The 21,170-nt window shown below is 44.3% G+C and overlaps 3 protein-coding genes across 8 annotated transcripts in view; 1 reads left to right on the forward strand and 2 right to left on the reverse strand.

The window, feature by feature from the left end:
* The window catches only part of LOC110189533 (uncharacterized), a 68,377-nt gene extending 64,716 nt beyond the window's left edge, over nt 1-3,661 (reverse strand). The window contains exon 1 of the mRNA XM_086836663.1: nt 3,558-3,661. Within this exon, the coding sequence (XP_086692789.1) occupies nt 3,558-3,644 (87 nt within the window). The 5' untranslated portion in view covers nt 3,645-3,661. The remainder of the gene's footprint in view (nt 1-3,557) is intronic.
* LOC147644971 (putative guanine nucleotide exchange factor MCF2L2) overlaps nt 1-21,170 on the forward strand; it is a 131,030-nt gene that overhangs the window by 47,906 nt on the left and 61,954 nt on the right. For 5 of the 6 annotated variants that reach the window (XM_086836602.1, XM_086836589.1, XM_086836613.1 and 2 more), the window contains 4 exons: nt 13,634-13,724; nt 13,783-14,013; nt 19,001-19,150; nt 19,205-19,317. In XM_086836602.1, the coding sequence (XP_086692728.1) occupies nt 13,634-13,724; nt 13,783-14,013; nt 19,001-19,150; nt 19,205-19,317 (585 nt within the window). The remainder of the gene's footprint in view (nt 1-13,633; nt 13,725-13,782; nt 14,014-19,000; nt 19,151-19,204; nt 19,318-21,170) is intronic. The other variant, XR_015272519.1, reaches the window with a different exon arrangement.
* On the reverse strand, nt 1,943-2,664 carry LOC147644973 (uncharacterized). The gene is made up of 2 exons (XM_086836577.1): nt 2,652-2,664; nt 1,943-2,553 (listed from the first exon to the last, which is right to left on the reverse strand). Exons 1-2 carry the CDS (start codon nt 2,662-2,664, stop codon nt 1,943-1,945), a joined length of 624 nt encoding a protein of 207 aa, XP_086692703.1.

Raw genomic sequence — 21,170 nt, forward strand, 5'->3', positions numbered from 1 at the left:
GGGGTTGATACCTAGTCCGCAGGTTTTTGCCCATATGTTTTAGTGACACTGCGCCGCTTTCATTATTTCGCTAATAACGTCAGGATATGGTCCTGATACTAGCAGTTCTATGTCGTCCTCAACTGCTTTGACTACAACCATGTTCACATCTATCAATATGACGTTTATATCTTTGAGCTAGAGTAGAGATCGTGCTGGTCTTTAGCATAACCCCGATACACTCTCTGATGCCTCTCTCAATACCTAGCAAGTTGAGGGAGCACAGGATTGAGTCGCGGATCACGTTATTGAACGCGCCTTCGATGTCTAGGAAGGCGGCCATTGTGTATTGCTTGTGTTGTAATGTCTTCTCGACATGATGTACAACTAGGTGTAGCGCTGTTTCTGTTGACTTTCCCTTGCGGTACGCATGTTCAGCATCCGAAAGTTGATGTCCCTCTAGAGACTCCTGGATGTGAACGTCCAGGAGTCTCTCTAGTGTCTTCAGGGCGAAAGAGGTGAGACTTATCGGTCTATAATCCTTTGCTAGGATATGCCCCCTTCTGCCCGGTTTCGGTAGAAATATGTCTTTTGCCTCCCTCCACAGGAGTGGGATGTGCGTCAGTCTTATACAAGCTTCATTAATGGCTTTTAGCCATTTGCAAATGCTATCCTTGGACGATTATAGCATTGCCGTTATTATGCAGTCTGGGCCCGGGCTTTCGAACCTGTCAAAAGAAACTATTGCCCAATGATTTCGCTCCGTGGTAATAATGCCTATCGTTGGCGTGTCCGTTTGAGTGTTCGTTTCCTCATCGGGTTCCGAGTTCTCTCGTAGGTTTCCTGGGAAGTGAGTGTCAACTAGTAGCTCTAGTGACTCCTCAATTGTGGTCGTAGCAGAACCATCTGCTCTGTTGATAAGGGTAGGGCTTGTGTGCCCTTTGGCGAGAATCTTGCTTACTCTCGCCGTGTCCTTTATGTCTTCTAGTGACTCGCAGTAGTTTTGTCAGGATTCTTTCTTGACCTTATACAGGGGTGGTCAAAAGTATTTTCACTAATTCGCAATTATTTTCACTGCCAAACTTATTTCTGTTATTATTCTTGTTGTTGTTGACCGATTTCCATGAAATTTTTTTATCTATTCAGAATCATGCAGAAAACGAAAACAAAAGGTAACGGTTCATAGGACAACAATAAAAGCAAAAGAAAATATGTCTATTTATTTTGAATATTGCTTAATAAACTCAGTTCCAACCAATTGAAAGCCTTCATCGATACCTAAGCAAATTGGTTTAACTATTAATAGAGTAACTTTTGAGATTGTCACTAAAAAAAACATTAAATTTGAATAGCATTAAACTTAAGACGAAAACAAATTATCTGTAAATATTACACTGTAAATGCATCTATTCTGTTACTTAAAGCCTTCTTCTATGAACTGTTAACTTTCGAAATTCTTTTTGGCCCGCTTCTGCATAGATCAATCTACGCAATAAAGAAACATTTAAGGGAAAATGGTCAACAACAACAAGAATAATAGCTAAAAGAAATTTGGTTGTGAAAATGGTCGATGTGTAAATACTTTTGACTAGCTTTGAATAAACTTTTTGTACTTCTTTGTATGGCTCCCATTTCCGGTTTAAATAGCTGTTGTTGAAAGACTTTCGTGCTCTCTTTCTGAGCTCGCTTAGTTCTTTTGTCTACAAAGTGGGTACTGCTTCTTTGAGAATGATAGTTTACATGTGTCTTGGAAGGTGTTATTCAGGATGTTCGTTAGGTCCTCCACCTCCCTGTCGAATGCCTTTGAGGTGGATTGTGTCTTGATCCTCTTGCCGTTTAATTTAAATTGAACAATTTCGCTGAATTTGTTTTAATCCGTCTTACGGGGGTTTCTTCTTGGCACCTGTTTTGTTAATCGGTACCGTTAGGTCCAAGGAAATGGACCTATGGTCTGAAAAAAGTGTTATGTATGATTATATTTGCAAGGTGCAAGATTTGATTTGTCGTCGATGAACAATTTGTTGGTGTCATCAACATCCTTCAGTATCGTGTCCAGATCGGCCAAGAAGACCTTTATTTTGGTCTTCCTAATGCCGAACCGGATCTTGTGGTCGTTGTCATCCAGCTGCGGCAGGCAGCGCTGGTTTATCAGCAGGAGAAAAGGTTGGCTCACCTTCATCTCCTGTTCCGCTCTGAGGATGGTCCAGTCCTCTGCATGGACGTCCGGGTTCAGACAGGCAATCACCCTGGGGTGGTCGGTTTGCCCCTTCGGTAACCAGATGCGAGCTCTGCGTCTTCTTGGGATCTCCTTGGCATGGACTAGCCTAATCCTAAGGTCAGCCCAAGTGTCGCTAATCTTAGCCACACATTCCACCAGGAAGCTTGTAGAGAACCCGTCGTCACATCTGATGACCCGGTGCCCCCTGACCACGTCTGAGGAGTCGAGGGAGGGGATGGGACCGGTCGGCATTCTAACCAACCTGTCGGTTACCATGTCGGCCAACTTGGCCTCAATCTCCGCCAACTTCTCCGACAGCAGGCGATCGTCGTCGTGGTGCTCATGCACAAGACCCACTCAAGACTATCTCTGGTCACCTCGATAAACTTATTTACCTTGCTGACAAAGTTTGTAGCTCTCTGCTTGCCCTCTGCTTAGGTGCGCTCTCGCTCACTACCTGCGCACATTGGGCCAGCGATTTTTCGATGAAAAGTCAAATTTTTCATAGAAAGTAATGCTTTTTATAATAAAATTTGAATAGTATATACTTTGACTAAAATGAATAAAAAGATTTTAATTGTTTTGATGGATCCCTGAAATTTTGGCAGCCCTTCAAAGTTCACTAGTGTTGTCCAAAGGTAGAAAAAACCTAACCTCTGGCTAACCCGTCTGTTGTGGACTATGAAAAATTTTGTGTCAACTTGTGCCAAAAAGGAACTATGTATCGTTAAATTGCAAAGTGTATATAAAATAATTTTATTATTAGTATTTATTTTTATTTATCCACATATTGTAGCTGTGGTTGAGTTCGCCTAAGAGCAACTACTTGATATCTGTATACAACAAAATCGTAGCGCATCTGCCGGATTTATGATGAACTGAAGGAATTCGACTTAAGCACGGAGAAAATGAGAAGCTTTCACCTTTTTATACATTCAAACTTGTCAAAATGTAACAGAAGTATGACCAGATTTAAGACAAAGCATTCCGAATGGCTTCTGTTCAATATGGCTATAACTGTAAATTCATTCTTGTCTTCAAATCCAAAGCCGTCAACATTAAGACCAGTTGGACGCCCACCCATTGATTTGACGGAACAACCGGACAAAGCAGCTATAAGCAACACTTTTTTGGATGCGATTCATTGCTTTCTGACGACTCGCTTTTTGCGACCATATTGGAAATGTATTTTGGATGAATTTGAAATAAAGACTATTAGAAACATTTTTAAATGACAAATTCTTATTTATAGTAATTTTAATTGTTATTTTTTAACTATTAATATTAAAGTTACGTGATAAAAAAATGAATTAAAAACAAACAAATTAAAGAAAAACAAATTAAAGCAACTTGCTCTCACCTCGGATTGCGACTCTTCTTCGTAGGTCTCCGATACTATATGAGATGCCGCGACCAATCTCGGCCTTAGCATCTCCTTCTCGTCCATCGTTGATTGTTTTTGGGGCTTATCTTCTCCCGGAAGTTTTTCATACTTTTGCTCGTCCTAGCAAGCGCATTGGGCCAGCGGGGGCTTGGGACATCGAAAAATGTCGACCGCAAAAAAACTGTGGCAAGGCCACTTACGACCCAGGGTTATCTGGCCTTGGGAAGGCCCCGTACAGACACAACTGGATTAACTCCTCAGCTGCGAAACCTTGAAGTCAGTGGGCTCGGGTCGCGTTACACACCTGACTTGAGGGGAGGGTGTTTAAAGACTTGCCTAAGTCCCCCGACTACAACTGGTCAGCATCCCCGGACGAACGTCGACTGGGGACCTGCTTTCAGCCGCCCTTGGAGAGTATAGTCGCACTACCGATGGTGTACACAGATACGGCAGATGACACTGTCATCCGTTGATCCCCCTGTGTACCCTATAGGCTGATGACCCTTAAGCTGGGACTGAAAAATTACGTCGATTTGAGCATGATGTAAGCATAAGTCTGATTTAAAACAGTCGAACTTGAGTTGTTTGAAAAAGTGTGAAAATAGATTGGTAATTGAAAACAAATATATGTCTCGTAGTTTGCAGGCCATAGAAGGCCTGTAACTCGGGCCTGACACCTTGGGCGAATATATTTAAATTGACGGGGTTTTGAGTGGTCATTATCTGGGACCTCCCAGGGACTCCTACGGTACACTCGGACATCAAACATTTATTGATCTCAGCGCTCGTGGAATTGAAGCTGAGGTCGAAGGTTGTGCTGAGGAAGGCTACCGCTGAGTAACCGTTGCGGCTTGTGGAACTCCGAAAAAATGATCCCCAACAATTGTGGGTTTTTGCGCAATAGCAATACCGTAAGCCTATTAAATTGGCTTTCCAGCGTCCAGAACATTACATTAATTTTTCTAATTCTCAGTAATGGACGGGGCATGCCCCAGAAGCCATTGTGACGGCGGAAATCAGTCATCCTTGACGATGAGAAGGTCGTTGACCCGAAAAATGATCTAGCCAGTTTCAACTTCAAGCCTTCCAGAAATGACGTATAATCGATTGCTGCCACAGAAACTGGTCTACGATAGACTTGGACTGAGTTCGATAATCCAGAGGCGCCATCAAAGAGTCAAAAAATGAGCCGGCATGAGCACCTCTAGATCGTCTGCATCTGCTGTGAGAGGGCAAAGCGGCCGAGAGTTATGTCACGCTTGTATGCTTATGGGCACAGTGGACAACTTCTTATAGATAAGCCGTAGATCTGCAAAGACCCTCTTGAGATGATGCTTCACCGACTTCACATTAGCCCCTCACAGCCCTCCAAAATCGGGTTACTGAGGATGATAAAAGTGCAAGGTGGTCCGTTGCGAATCCAGTTTGGGGGCTATGAGCTTCTCGTATTCCTCCTGAAGCTTCATCCGTTGTCACTGTAGATATGTTAAGCCATACCTCTCCGACCGATGAACCTGCCCAGAGCTAGCAGAATATAGTCCGTGGTGAGGCCTGTCACCGCTGTCTTAATGCACTTCCTTTCTGAAGCGGAAAATCTCCCATAAGCTGTGCCAACGTGATTGACCTGGTCCGAAAGCACCTCACACATTTACGTACAACTGTTGGAACTGCTTCCTGTCAGTATTCAAACCCGTTGCTTAGTGTGTGCCAGAGTTAGATGCGCACCTCCGTGCAGAGTCAAGACATGGAAGTACCGTATTGCCAGCTGTGTAAAATTATGATAACTTGGAAGGATTAGTATGACGACGGTCGTGTGAAAGCCCAGAATAGCGCCCTCTTACAAGCAAGTAAGATCGATGACAAGCTTAAAAGTTTACTTCTGGAGGGCAGCTGTTTAGAATTCTTTACTGCGGTCAGCTCCGATGAGAAAGACTCCCTTTGAACGATGCGTACGACAGCGAATAGAGCATGGTCAAGCTCATCAAAGCCTAGGGGACCGGTGCGCTTCTCTAATTTCCCGACAGTATTAGATTTTATCCGAATTAGGTATGGTACGACTCGTACAGCCTGGCTAAAACTCAAAAATCTCTCAATCACCGATGACAGTGGAACTGCGTGCTGAACGCGTATTTTGTCCGACTTCACCTCTAGCGCGACATCATTCATGTCGGCCTTTCCAACTTCCGTCGAAGGCGAGTCACCTTGACTGCGTGTAAGCAACTCTAGGCCTCTCCAGCACAAGTCGTAGTCCGTTAGCCCTTCCAGAGTGTTCACGTCAGGAGGCCCTTCGCGGCGCCGCCTCTGCCCACCGAGATTCCAAAGTTTTGTCGCTCTTGCACTCCCGCAAGTCGGCTCTTGGCGCACTACTCATCGGGCCAGTCTAAGCGCTCCCGCGCCCACTCTTCGATGTTCGCGAACTCCCGCTCCCGAATTCCCGATCTTCGCTCGCTGCTAAGCGAGCTGAGGGACGGCAAGTTCGCGCTTCACTTCGCGGGCCCGCTCTCGCACTGTTAAGCTTAGCTTATCGGTCGGGAGCGCAGCCCTTACGTTTAAGCTAATTAGTCTTATGTATGCAGCGAAATAAAGCTGACGATTTTGAATTGCCCACGACGCCCCCGCCTTTACTCTTCGACTTCGCTTGCGACGTGGGAATTTTCATTGGGCTACATTTTCCAGGATCTTTAGTGGCAGGATCGCCCCCCTACAAACATTGGTCCTTCGAGCCGGATACGGATATCCTTCCGTCCTTTCACCAGCAGTTCCCGGTGATTTTTTCGCTAAATATAAATATATGCTTGCTTCCGTCTTGTTCTCGCTGCCGGTCTTCAACAGTGGGCCGAACATATAATTTCGGTCGCACCGCTGCAAAATTTATTGTTTTGTTCGTGTCAACTCCCCGTCCGAGTTTTCCTGACACCACGGCAGTGAGAAATTCCACTTTCTATTCGCCTCCGAACTTCGAAATTTTCCACCCGTGTCCGTTTTGTGTGCGCCGCCATCCTCCTCGCCGTCTCTTCGATTCCCCGTTGTTCATCCACTTGCCAACGGTCGAGTCCTATGTGCAACCACATACACACACACGCATTCTAATATTTCCGTACAATAAATTCTCCGTGAACAGTGAAATTGTGTTACAAAAAGAAAGTCATAATTAATATCGGCCAGCCGGTGTGCGCTTGTTGGGGGAATTCACCCTGATCGCCGAACAGTCTGCCGCTGTCACGATATTTTTGTATGCTGTATCCATACACATTTTTCTGTTCGCACAATTCGATACAGTCCACTTCTCGACGCTCCACTGTGCCAATACAAACCCTACATATTTTCATACCAACATATATTGGGCAAACATACATATGTATATATTGGGCAAGCTTCGCGCTATTCTGCGCTGAGCATCGATCTCCAAAATTATTTACATATATACATATATATTGGGCAAGCTTCGCGCTATTCTGCGCTGAGCATCGATCTCCACAATTATTTACATATATACATGTATATTGGGCAAGCTTCGCGCTATTCTGCGCTGAGCATCGATCCCCCAGCTATTACATACATGTATACACACATCCGCATAAGGGCATATCAAGCGATTATTTGTCTTTTTTTTTCGTCTCCACTTCGTGCCTAGAGCGTTTACAAGCACCTGCACTTATACATTCCACAGCCGAACAGTGCCTGCGAGACAAAATCCGCCACCTACAACTTTGGAGAAATTTCGTAAACCAAGTTATCCGAATTTTATTTATCCCCTTTTCTTTTATATCAAGGAAATACCAATTTACACACCTATATCCAGACATTGGGCAAGCTTCGCGCTATTCTGCGCTGAGCATCGATTTCCACAATCTACATACATATGTACATATATTGGGCAAGCTTCGCACTATTCTGAGCTGAGCAGCCAAACTCAAACTCAAACGAGAGTGTTTTTTTTGGTTTTAATTGTCTTCAATTTAACCGGCGCAACGGCTGTGTTGTTGCTGCCCTGTAGTTCTTTGGGTCCCCCACTCACCACTACTTTGCCGACGGCTTATCCCAGTAAGCTCTTTTCCGCGATCAAAAAACGGATGTTTGTTTTTTAATTCTATCTTCCCGGCGCTTATATAATTAAACATCTGCGGCTCATAGTTCAACATCCATCCAGATCCAGAATTTAAATTTGATTAATTAATTTAAGTTCATTAATTTTTAATTTAACCTTTTCAACTTAGCCGCCGCAACGCCCGTGTTGTTCTTGCCGCTTAGTTGTTTTAAGTTCCGCACATCTGCACTGCTTTGCCGACGGCATGACCCATTGAGTTTTCTCTCAACAAAAGCCAAGGGTTTATTTCGACCATTTCGGATCCGTGATAAATAAATTTGGCAACAATTACTTCCGACCAATACGTTCCTAAATCCGTATTTAATTTATTACGGGATCCATCCACAATTCGTGCCCAATTTTCTGAGCAAAATATAAGCATATATTCTAAAATACACAAGACTTTTAATTTCGAATTAAAATTATTCCAATAATTTAATTACGGCCGATTCCGTCAATTCGTTTGGGAAGATCCCAGCCTGCATCTCCGCGACCCTCTCCGCTTAAAGCAAAGTCCACTGCTGTCCGCTCAAGAGCAAACAGCTTTAAATACTAGCCCAGCTCCATCAGTCACGGACGACCACAAAAATGGCTCAAACCGCCATCGACATTGCGTTTAGGAAGTTTATTGCCTCGACAGATCGTGTGAGTCAATTTGAGGCACAGATCCAAACTCTAGGCGCCCCAGAAATCACCCAGCCCTCTCCGTCCACGTGTAAAGTGCGTCGCGACCAAATCCTGGTTTTGTGGGAAAAGGTGGAGAAGAGTTACGAGAGCTGCTCCGAACTGCTCTCCGAGTCCGACGACGGCGCGGACACTTCAACGGTGTTAGAAGCTAAGTATAGCTACTGCTACTCCGTTTAGAACGGGGCGCGGCCCAGCCAACTCTGGCTTCCAGCAGCGTCCACACACCCCCTTCCACCGGGTGTCGTTTACCACCGGTAGACACCGAGGTGTTTGCGGGCGATTATCTTCGTTGGCCCACGTTTAGAGACCTTTTCACGGCGGTATATATTCATAACCCTCGTCTCACCCCGGTGGAGAAATTGTTCCACCTACTCTCCAAAACCACTGGCGAAGCGCACGCCATTGTTTCCAAGGCCCCCTCACCAATGAAGGTTTCGTCTCGGCGTGGCGAAGCCTCATCGACCGCTTCGAAAATCGAAGATTATTAGTTAACAGCCAGTTGAAAATCCTCTTCAACATCCAGGCTGTCCCTCAAGAATCGGGAGTCTCGCTGAAAGAGCTGCAAGGCACCATCCAAAGCTGCCTGACCGCCCTAGAGAGGTCCTCCATACAAGTTGAGGCTTGGGATTGTCTTTTGGTGTATATGGTTTCCTCAAAGCTTCCCAAAGTAACCCTTTCTCTGTGGGAACAATCCATCCACAACAAAGACAGAATTCCGACTTGGAACGAGCTAGACGCGTTTCTGACCGAACGCCATCGTACGCTGGAGGCCATCGACGATGTTACGCCTACCAGCTCACGGCATTTTCCGCCAAAGTTGGCGACTCCGAGGGCCCCAGCGCCCCGGCTATATTCTTCCGACTGCAGGGTGACTCCAACACCCAGAAGGTGTGACCTGTGTTCCAGGGAAAACCACCCCCTGCGAAGATGTCCCCGATTCCTCAAAATGACCGTAGTCGAGCGATCAAATGTCGTCCGAAGAAAGCAACTCTGCTTGAATTGTTTGGCACGAGGCTATCAGCAGCGGGATTGCCCCAGTGTCAACTCCTGCCTTACATGCCGCAAACGGCATCACACCCTGCTGCATCCCAGAAACTGTTCCTCCAGTGTTCAGATTGCTCCTGAACCTTCCAGCCCAGTAACCGCACCGATCCAAAGGATATCCACGTTCTCCACGCAAATCACTTCTCCCAACGCCTTAAATTACTGGGTACCCTACGACATCAAGAGCAGACGTTCCCGAGGTAATTTATCCTACCCATGCCGAGTCTGCAGCGGAGTCCATCCGCTTCGAAAATGCCACAAGTTCCTCAGGCTTAGTGGTAAGAAGAGGCTCAGCGCGGTGTCCACCAACCGCTACTGTTCGAACTGTTTTGCCCACGAACATTCCCAAGGCAAGTGCCGCAGTGGTGACCGATGCAAGACGTGCAATCAGCTTCACCACACGCTCCTTTATATGCCTGGAAGTCCAATTCCCGCACCCCGATCACAGCATCGGATGACTCCGTGCTCCCAATTCGCGTTATTTACTGACCGCTCTTCTAAATGATATATTTTTTCCAGTCCGCTTCGAGAAGATGCCACCGCTTCGCACCACGCGAACGCTCTGATCAGACGTCCGATCCAACCGATTCCGAGGTTGCCACCGAACTTCATCCGCTACCGACGTCGACGTCATCTCTAGAATCCTGCGTCTCTCCCCGGTCCTCCTCAGCCACTCCACCGCCTTCGTCCACCGATCCTCCGCTGCACTCCGGTGCGAACAGGCAATTTCCGCCGCTAGCCAGGACACCCTGAAGAAAGCGGCAGTGCTAGACAGGACGAATATGTTGCAACCCGAGTGATTGCAAGGAGGCCCTTCGCGGCGCCGCCTCTGCCCACCGAGATTCCAAAGTTTTGTCGCTCTTGCACTCCCGCAAGTCGGCTCTTGGCGCACTACTCATCGGGCCAGTCTAAGCGCTCCCGCGCCCACTCTTCGAAGTTCGCGAACTCCCGCTCCCGAATTCCCGATCTTCGCTCGCTGCTAAGCGAGCTGAGGGAAGGCTAGTTCGCGCTCCACTTCGCGGGCCCGCTCTCGCACTGTTAAGCTTAGCTTATCGGTCGGGAGCGCAGCCCTTACGTTTAAGCTAATTAGTCTTATGTATGCACCGAAATAAAGCTGACGATTTTGAATTGCCCACGACGCTCCCGCCTTTACTCTTCGACTTCGCTTGCGACGTGGGAATTTTTATTGGGCTACATTTTCCAGGATCTTTAGTGGCAGGATCGCCCCCCTACAAACACAGAGTTAGCCCTTTTTTCACACAGTCCGCTGCTCTCTTACTAGTACCTACATACCATTTATCCACTTAGCCGCGGCTAACCATTTTACCAACTTGACGGCCAGAACTGCACCACTTAGCTCCATCCTAGGTGTGGTCAAGGGTTTCGTAGGAGTAACCTTTGACTTTGAGGTCAACAAAGAGGCGTAGCACATTCCATCCTTGTGCTCGAGCCTTAGATCAGTCGCAGCTGCATAGGATGTTGAAGACCCGTCACAAAACGTGTGAACCTGAGCCGAAACTATGGCTCCAGGAGAATAATGAATCCAGCGCTGTATACTTATATCGCCGATCCTAAGCAAGCCGTTCCGAAATTCTTGCCACCATTCCGAAAGCGCATTAGGAACCTTTGCGTCACAATCCAGAGTTGTCAAAGTTCAGTGTTAACTTTCCCGAGATTAGGACCGGAGCGATGAGACCCAGGGGGTGAAACATTCTTGCTATGCACGAGCAGATGATCATTTTAGTAAAATTAGTAACTATCTCAAAATTGACTCGGGATTTGAATCGGTCCTTATTTGGGAGCCAATACATTCCAAGCGCCTTGGTAGGATCCGTAGTGTCTCAATTTAATGGTGTCTGACTGAACTGATGCTCTAACGAAATAGAGAGCAGAATACTCGCTTCGTTGCTGGACCATTCTCATTATTATCTCATTCATCAATACATCTTCTTCCTTATGTTAGGAAATATATGCTGCTGAATGGCCCTGATGGCCGTAAAAAGCCGCAAAAGCCGTTCTTGCTAACGTCGCCGTGAAAACGAAGCGATATTTCTGCAAATTGAGTATGACTCATGTCATGTCGACATGTCGTTTTGAAGGGTAGGCCCAGTCCAAAGAATTTCATTTAAGGACCTTCCGTTGCTAGTCCTTCAGGAGACATCGAAGACGATTCGTTGTTTTATCGACTGAGGCTCCTTCTTAAAGACAATGTGATGTGGAAGTACACAAGAGGTTACATGCATATTTGTAAAAGTATTCCTTGCTGAACTGCTTTCATTGCCCACAGCAGCCACTAATTGCTCGAGCGCGAAGTATTTCTCGATCTCCTCCACATATTTGCTCCACCGTTTTGGGCTGCCAGACAGATGCCCTTCCAATTGTAGGAACTGATTAAGTGTCACTTGACGAGATCTTCCTAGACCCATGGCTGCATCCAGATAGGTTTTAAAGGGAACTGCACTACATAGCGGCCATCCGCTCGACGCACGTAAGTCTTCTGAAAATAGGACTCGCACCAGAGGCCCCCCTTCTTTACCGTTGGGCGGTCTGGAACTGACTTGACCTCACAGAAGCGCTTCAACAATGCCTCGTTTGGTTCTCTCACTCCTTCAGCACGTCCAGATAGGATCCATCCGAAGACCGTATTCTGAGCTATAGGCTCGCCGGGCATTCCGATCCTGGTGTCTGGTAACATGATTTGCGAACATGTCCACGCGAGATCGACTCGCTTTGACCGGGAGTAGTGAGAATCTGCCAAAGAGAGCCCTCAAATATGATCCAAACGCTGAAGCGTGAAGCTAAGACTCAATCTACTTTTAAAGAAAAGGTTGGCTTAATAATACTACCGACTTCGAAATTGACTGTATCCTTGCAACGACGATCACCCCCGGGAGTGACCCCAAAAATAATTGCTCGGGTGTCAGCTTGCTTCAGATGCAGAGACTCTACGACGTGTTCCTATACTATGGTTGGCTCAAATCCTTGATCAATGAGAGCATTAATGATGGCTTGTAGCCCGTTGACATGGTATGGTACGGTGTTACGAGAAGTGGATTGAATCACATTCCTCAAAGAGACATTCGACGAAGTTTTAATCCGACATTAACCGCAGGCTCTGTTGAGATATGTTCTCCATGGCCGCGGGAGCACTAAGATGCGGCATTGAAGTCCGGACCGGCTGCATCGATGCGTGACTCGGCGGTTGGTTATGAACCATTACTGGCAGCTTTTATTGCCGGTGCAGGGTCCCGAAAACAACTTGTGCACTTACTCAGTTTGCGCACCAGATTCCACCACAAAGAAGCAGCTAACGTCTCAAAAGTTCCTCGACCTGCGTCTTCTTTCCCGTGCGTTTCGAAAATTACGAAAACCGCCGTTTCTATGCCTATGTATCGCTGTCCTCTTTTTAGGCAATTCGCCGAGCCGACTTACAAAAGAACGTGGCCTCGATATTTTGCGGAATCTATTTACACACTAGCTTGTCAAATTTAAAGGTTTGCACTTGCAGGTTCCCCTCATGAGCCACCATGAATAGTTATGTTCCTTACATACCTAATAAAAGGTAATTGTAAGAGGGGTTCCCAGGCAAGATCAAAATCGGATCGAATAAATTCAAGCTTTATAATGAATGCAAAATAACGTTAGACCGGCGGAGTGCGCTACCCGCTGCTCTCCCGCACAATAGGACTTGCGACAACGACGAACACCACCCTTGGCTTATATCATAAAATACATAGTTTCCTGCTCTACCTCGTGACAGGCCTTGCAGCAGTAGTGCATATTTTTTCTTCGTCGTCCGTGTTGTCACACAGCCGGCAGCCGATTGTAAGGTCACCTGCATTAATGGGCTTCCTCAGGTCTTGGGAAAGCAGACAATATCAGGAGTCATTTTTACTTACCACTGTACATCTAACGTGCGAAGATAATGGGCTCTCTCTTCACAAGATAGATAAGATAAGAAGTGCAGCGTCACAAAGAGAGCGATTATGCAAAGTTCAACACAGATCGAGAGCATAATGAAAAAATCACGTTCGTCCACTTCGAAAGATTATTAAATCATTCATGAAATTTTTTATACACATGCATACATTGGGTTACTTTTTAAGCTATCTAAAATCAGCTTCTTTAAGTTTGTATACTTTTAATTTAATATTAAACAGCATTTTAAAATTTTTTTTTGTATGTTTGCAAACTTTTGTAAGTGACCCTAAAATTTTGAATTTATTTCTTATAGATTACAGGATTCCGACCTTGGTTTTCAGCTAATTGTGGATCGACGAAAAGACAGGTGGACTTCAGTAAAGACAGTTTTACAGAAAATATCGGTAATTACCATATACCGTCATGATTATAGAATTTTATTATATTAATATATTTATTAAGGCTTACTTTCCGGGTATTCTTAATGCTGTATATGTTCTTCGGCCTTCTGGCTTGTTTCAAAAGGCTTTATCTGAAGTAAGCAGCAAGTTTTCAAAACAGGATTATAAATTTCGGCTTGTAGTTTGCTCTACACTTTCTGATTTATACGAATTAATCGATATCAATGAATTAACGCCAGACATGGGTGGTGCATTAATCTACTCCCATCACGAATGGATACAACAAAGAATGGTAAGTATATTATAAAACAATGATACAAATTATGCTTACAATGTAGATTTGATGTAGTGCTTGCTGGATCGGGGTCAGGGAGCATTTGAAATAGGTAGGTTATGTTAAAGCGGAAGGCCCTCGTGGGAGGCTCTTAGTAATCCAGATGTAATTTGTATGGACCTGGAGATTTTAAGAGGTTTTAAAGTCCTTGAAGATGAAGGTGTTTTTGGCGAAGACAATCAGTTCTGGCTTGGGTTAGTCATCGCACTTCCTACAGTTGCTATTGGCGGTGATACCTAGCTTGATTGCAAGTGTCAGCCAGTTACCTGTGAGAATTTCCACTAACAGTGCAGTCATTCTGTGGTAGATGCAGCATATAATGGCTCAGTTTATCATTACGGTGTTTGCACATGATTTTAGAACTATTTCAGATTGTTGAACTTTCCATCTGCTTTATGCTTGTTTGCCCGTATCTTCAACTCGCATTGGAGCGTTCTTAGGATCATGAAGACGTTTTCTGCTTTGTCACTCGTCAGTCCGACGCCATCCTTCGCAAGTACGTCAGCGGTCTTGTTGCCATTGATGCCCTGGTGGCTGGAAACCCAATATATACACACCAATGTTGTCGAGCTTATGATGTGCCTCCCTGCGTGCCAGTACATTTTTGGAACTAGCTGTTGTCGTTTTCGCAGCTTGATTGTCTACCGACAGGTTTACCGCCCCATGTGGATGGTATATTCTCTGCGCAAGGTATGCTGCTTACCTGATGGGGAACACTTTCACCTGAAATATTCTGAATTGGCTTGGTAGCTTATTCGACAGTCTCATCTCAGGGTATGTAAAATATATATCCGCTTCAACTCCTTCTGTTTTTAAGTCATCGGTGTATATGTTGATGTATTAAGTAAGGTCCTTAGCCATTTTCCAGTCTCTTGTTAGTTGGTTTTCAATATCAGATTGCTCTCCAGTACAGTACCGAGGTAGCCATAGCGGCACCTTCTATTTATTGGTAAAGAGAAGTAGGTCCGTCTTGTTCCCTGAACGTTGGTTCGCGCTGAGGGTCGATGGACAGACACCCGTAATAATTAAGCTAACATCGTGTTATTTTTGGAAGCTTCCTCTCGAACCTCTTAAAAAGGCCGTCAAATACTAGATCCCATAGGAGGGGCGATAGAACTTCACCTTGCGAAGTGCCTCTGTGTGCTCCTTTCACCATGAAAAAGGGGGACCCGAATCACGTTGTAAAGCCCTACAACATAGTAGATTTTGTATCCTGTAGTTGATGGCGGGGTGCGTGTTGGTCGTATCTAGGCGGTCTATTCTTGCGACTGTGCGAACGTTGTTAAATCAGGCGTCATAGAGCAGGACTCTTTAAATGATGTCTACTAACTAATATAGTGCAGTCTCCACTGATTTCCCTTTTGTGTAGACATGTTGGTTGGTTGACAGTATTTTACCTTCATCGTTAATGATATATAGGTCAAACAGTCTTTCAAACGTCTTGAGTAAGAATAAGGAAAAGCTTATCAGACTGTAATCCATAAGACTCTCATGGCTGCACTTTCCTGCTTTAAACTCGACGAAAATCCGAGGGATTCTACATTGAAAAAGGATATTGCCCGAGCTTAGGCAAGCTGTGTAAATTGCGTAGAGCCATGCGGTGATGACTTCTTTGGCAGCCTGAAGCACGACTGGGAACATTCCGTCTAGTCTCAGTTCTTTTATCCCCGCGAAGGAGTCAATAGCTAAGTAAATTCTTCTAGAGGATTTAAGATCTGTTGAAAGATGCTCTTCTTCAGTTTCTAGTTCTCGTAGGATTCGGTGACCTTTTTACATCCTAGAAAGTGCGCGTGCTTCAGTGCTTCGCTTCCCTCAGTCCATTGTCCGTCGTTGCGTTTGAGTTGACTTTGTTTGGTAGGTTGCTTCGATAGCAAATTCCGTTGTCTAGCCGTTTCTGTTGCCGAGGTTTCTCCACGAGTTTTTTTTGGCGCTCAGCATATTTTCTTCTTATAATCTCTCAGTAGAAATTTTTTTTCTACTACGGTGGTGTGGTTCTCTTCTTAGTTCTCAATATCGGGCATGATACGTGGTACGCGTCTAGGAATTCCTTAAAGAGGGTCTCTACGGACGTTCCTATTTTTTCCGATGATCTTACCGAGCCCGGACAAGTCGCTAGACTTTTTAAACTTTCCCCAGTTAGTATTCTACTTGTTTCTAAAGACGGTTAGTTTTGGAGAGTGTTCGAATTTGTATTGGAACTGTATATACTTGTGGTCTAAGACGCATGGTATTTCAAGGACTCTCTATTCTAATAACATTGTACCCTCTCCCGCTACAAGTGTTTTTTCTAGCAACTTTGAGTAGGTGGGACCAATGATCCTGTGCTCCTTCCCTTCGCTTGCCACATGTAAGTTAGTGGGGAGTATATTGTAACTTACCTCTGTCATTTCTGTCGGAGCTCCCCTACACACGACCAGTTCCTGTTTTTTGACCTGGCTTCTACTAGGCTCCTGAGTTTTCCGGGGGGGCGTCCTGTCGAGTGCCATGTAGCACAAAGCTGATAGGAGGCGTTTCCTCTTACTCTCCAGCATCTCCACAGTTTGATCGTCATTGCTGAAATATAGGCATAAGGTTAGCGTGCAGACCCTTCTGTACGATTCGGGCAGTTAAGTTCTTGCTTACCAATTGCGGATAAAACACAACCTGGTTGAAGCCGGAGATCCTCTGCTCCAAAGTTATTCCGGGTAAATAGCCAATTTATAGATAAGTGCTGCTTTTACAGCAAGGAGATGGAGAAATAACAACGTAATATAATAATTTAATTATTGTAAGGTAACTCGATTCTATAGACTTTAGGCGAGTTATCTCGGAACTCGAAAGGTTTTACTTAAAAATGCTCCTCCAATCTCTCGTCCCACAAGGTAGCCACCTTGATCCACTGCTATTCACATTGTTTATTAATGACCTGCCGCTGGTTCTAACGAAATCCAGAGTACTGTGCGTGCAGTATAGGCAGAGTTCATGCCAGTCAGACTTACACCTGACTCTTAACAACTTTATAGCGTGTTGCTAACTCTTTACATCTCAAATGCTCTAAAAGCAAATTTATGACATTTTCACGAGTTACTTCCCTGTTTGCCACTTATATGCTAAACGACTGCGCTTTGGAAAGATCCCTTGTTGATGATCTAGGTGTCCGACTAGATCCTAAACTTTCGTTCTCCGTTCATATTTCTTGAACTTTTTCCTGTTTGCCCTCCGAGGTTTAACCTAGGATGTTGACTTAAGATACTCTATTCGACTTCTTCTAATTAATTTTCCCTCCCTAGCAAGCCGTAGGACGATGCTTGGCGTAGTCTTTCTACACTATCTTATTCACGGGGATGTGCTGCAAGCGCAGCGGGCCAGAGGGGTTGTGGGGCATTGAAAAATGCCGACCGCAGCTTCGCCTCAAAACTGCGGCAAGGCAACTAACGAAACAGGATTCCCTGGCCCTGGGAAGGCTCCGTATAGATACAGCTGGATAAGACCGTCAGCTGCGAACCTAGAAGTCTTTGGGCACGGGTCTCGTTAGTCTCCTGATTTGAGGGTAAGGTGTTTAAAGACTTGCCCAGGTCCGCCCGACTACAATTGGTCAGAATTCCCAGTCAAATCCTGGTCCTGCTTCCAGCTGTCCTCACTTGGAGAGTAAAGACGCACCACCGATGGTGCACACAGTTACGTCAGATGACTCGGTCATCCGTTGAGCGCTATCGGCTGACCGCCCTTTAATTCTGGACTTCTAGACCTTACCAGGGGAACACTTTTTCCTTTCTTTGGGTTTATTGTTGGAAGTTTGTTAAAATTCTTTAAGATATATATTATACTATTCTTGCTTACCACAATTCGATATATTTGGCCATAAATAGTTGTATAATTATGGGCGGACTTTCTCTGGAAGAGCTATGAACAGGGCATGTGTGATATAACTACCTTTTAAATATATATATTTGCATACCCTTGCAGGGAATTATAATTTCAGTCAGAAGTTTGCAACGCAGTGAAGGAGGCACCTCCGACCATATAAAGTATATCAAGTCTGTCTGTCTATCCTTCTGTCTGTCTGTTCGTCTGTCCTTTTCTAACCAAACAAGCCTCTCCGTTAATCTTGTAAATACTCTCACACGTGTATATGGCGGAACAGGCTGGATCGGCAGACTATATCACATTTCTAGAAAATGAATTATAAATTTTCCAGTTTTTAACAGATTTGCGTATAATTTGAAATATATAAGTTTTGTAATATTCTAGAATTTTGATTTTATTTTTATTTTAAGTCATAAAGCTGCTTAGGAACGGTCGGAAATTGTTTAGAATAAAGTATAACTGCTCCAGTTTTTAACAAATTTGTATATTGGTTGAAGTAAAGCAGTCTTGTAATATTTTAGAATTTCGGTTAAAATTTTTTTTTAATTGGACGATTATATCATCTAGCTGCCAAAGGAACGATCGAAAAATTTTAATAAAAAAATATAACTTTTTCAGTTTTCAACAAGTTTTTATCAAATTTACAATAAAGCCATTTTATATTATTTTAAAAATTAAAAACTACTAAATCATATAGCTGCCATAGGACCGATCGAGAAATTAATACAATTAAAAATTAAAACATTTTCATCAATTTTTAGATGTAGCCCTTTTATATTATTTCAGAATTTCGGTTTTAATTTTATGAAAATATATCATATAGCTGCCATACAAACGATCGTTAGATATAAAGAAAAAATGCAAAACTGTGGACCCAAAACTGTTAATATTTATATATATAGGTAAAAGAAATTAATTTCTTCATTGTTTTTTAACATAAATATATAAAAATAATGTGTATTGCATTAATTTATAGTGATTGAAGTTCTATTTGCAAGACTATATAAACTTCGGCGAGCCGAAGATAGCTACCTTTCTTGTTATGTGTGAATTTATTTGCTATTACGCTGTTTTTTTTAAATATATTCGATGTGTTCAGGCATTAGAAAAGTTCTCCAGCTTAACGCACAAGGTCTCCGGAGAATTAGATTTATTTTTACAAGCCTTACACGATATAGAACCTCCAAATTCTGTGGAAACTACGAGAAAGCTGTTAGATAGTCGATCCATCGAGTATGATCGGCTGAAGGTAATTTTGTTATTTTTCTTTGATGATTTGCAAACTAAAAAGTATTTCTTTTAGATGGAAATACTTACGACAGCTAAACACGGAGAAACACTTCTTAATAATATTAAATCTATTGAAGAATACAGAGAATTCTCTGAGCGCACCGGTAATATAAGCGCCATTGAAAGGTATGTAAATATTTTGATAAATAATGATAAAAGTCGTGAGTGCTTAATTTTTAGTTGGTTCAATTTTCCACTGCCACCAAAACAATTTTCAAGTTATGTTAATTAAAAACAAATGATATTATTAAAGTGAATATTTGGTAGGCAGTAAGAGCGGAAGCTTCCCTCTAAATTCGAAGAATATTCAGATTGACCTTTATTAAAAGAATTCGAAAATAGCTGTCTGGAGTATTTTACACAAGTTTTTCGAGGCAACATGAACATTACTATACTGATAATATCATTTTTAAGCACCTTTTTTTTAATTGACTATTGCATTTTATTTAAGGATCTAAAAATGCTTAAATAATAAAAAGTTTAACAAAAGCCGCCAAATTCAAGCCAGTTCAGAACACGAGAATCTGCGAATTCCCACATAAGACTCGACTGCGAAATTATGAGAACTTTTCACAGCCAGGATACTTTGTCTTTCTGTGCACCCCTTTTCCACTCTTTTCTTCTTATGACCGCTCGCCTACAATCAACAAGAATAAAATGTTACGAAATATCAAAAAATACGTGTGACGAGGAACTTTGCACAGCCGGTTTCGAGACAGCCAAACCTATTAAAAAGATTCTCTCAACCCGAAGGTCGTAGGCACAGAGAGAAAGAGAATCACCGCGCTAGACGATTTTGGACCAGTCGCTCTACATTAAGCTCGAACAAAAGTTCGAGCAGAAATTCGAGCAATTGTGGACGACTTTTGAGAAGACTATACTCTAGAAACAAGGGAATCCAGTCGAGGCGCTTTCGCCACTGCGTCCCGCAAGTACGGAGCGAGTTAAATTCTGCAAGCACCCCGCTCGTAGCTGAAGCATCCTACGCATACTCTTTCGCGGCGGGTGTGTACCCAGAGAAAGACCGGTCCCAGAGCAGCTTCAACTACTGCAGCCTGCAACCTAAGTTTCCATTGAGGAATTCTTGAAGAGTCGGACGTGATATTACCTTTCACAGCACACACCCCTGGCCTAAAATTTAGCGCGTCACTCCGCCACCGTTATGCTCGAATCTTGCACGATCAGTAAATATATCGGCTATCACGCCTTCTATAATCGGATACAAGGGCCCCGAGAGTCCTTAGAGGACATGCAATGAACCAGAACGTCAGTCGATCGCGACATATAACAGCATCATGGTTCAACGCTTCATTCACGAGATCCGAGAGTCGGTTACCAGGTCCCTATCATAAGCAGCATTCCGCAATGAAAGTCAGATGCCCACGACATGACGTGCTGCATTGACGCCCAGCTGCCGCCGTAATGACTATCGCCACCGTAATCGTAGCCAACCCCATCGGCGCACCCAGAAGAGGAAACTAAAGATCCGGAAGCGGACAGCCAACTTCAAAAGCCTCAGTCAGCATCTGCTCACTGCGTCTTCCGCTTTACTTCACTTACGGGTTACTGGAACGGATTTCTACCTCGCAGCACCTCGTCTCGAAGCCGCCGCTCACTGAACTACTTAGCGCCCGCCAGAGTCTTCCTCCCAATGGAGTCGAAGCCTGGCCTTTTTGCTCTTACCGCCGCTGCTCGAAGAGAGCGCCGATCCGATTTGGTTTTCGAGCACCCCCAAACCAAAAGCTGCTGAAACGAGCCCCCCCCCTTCAAAAGAAGCGCAGGTCGTCCGGTCACAGCTGTTTCAGGAGCCGCATCCGGCGAGATCGCTTGTAAATCGCCGCTTTGGTCAAATGGTTCAATTTCAACTGCCGCCGCCACAGAGTCCTACATAACAGTATAGTACAAAGGAATCGGATCGATTCTAGTGGATTTCGCCTCGGAGCGATTGTTTGCCAAACGTCTATCTACAGGGAAATAAA

This window comes from Drosophila serrata, unplaced genomic scaffold, assembly GCF_035046125.1.
Source record: "Drosophila serrata isolate PLE 108 unplaced genomic scaffold, ASM3504612v1 contig_47, whole genome shotgun sequence".
Lineage (NCBI taxonomy): Eukaryota > Metazoa > Arthropoda > Insecta > Diptera > Drosophilidae > Drosophila > Drosophila serrata.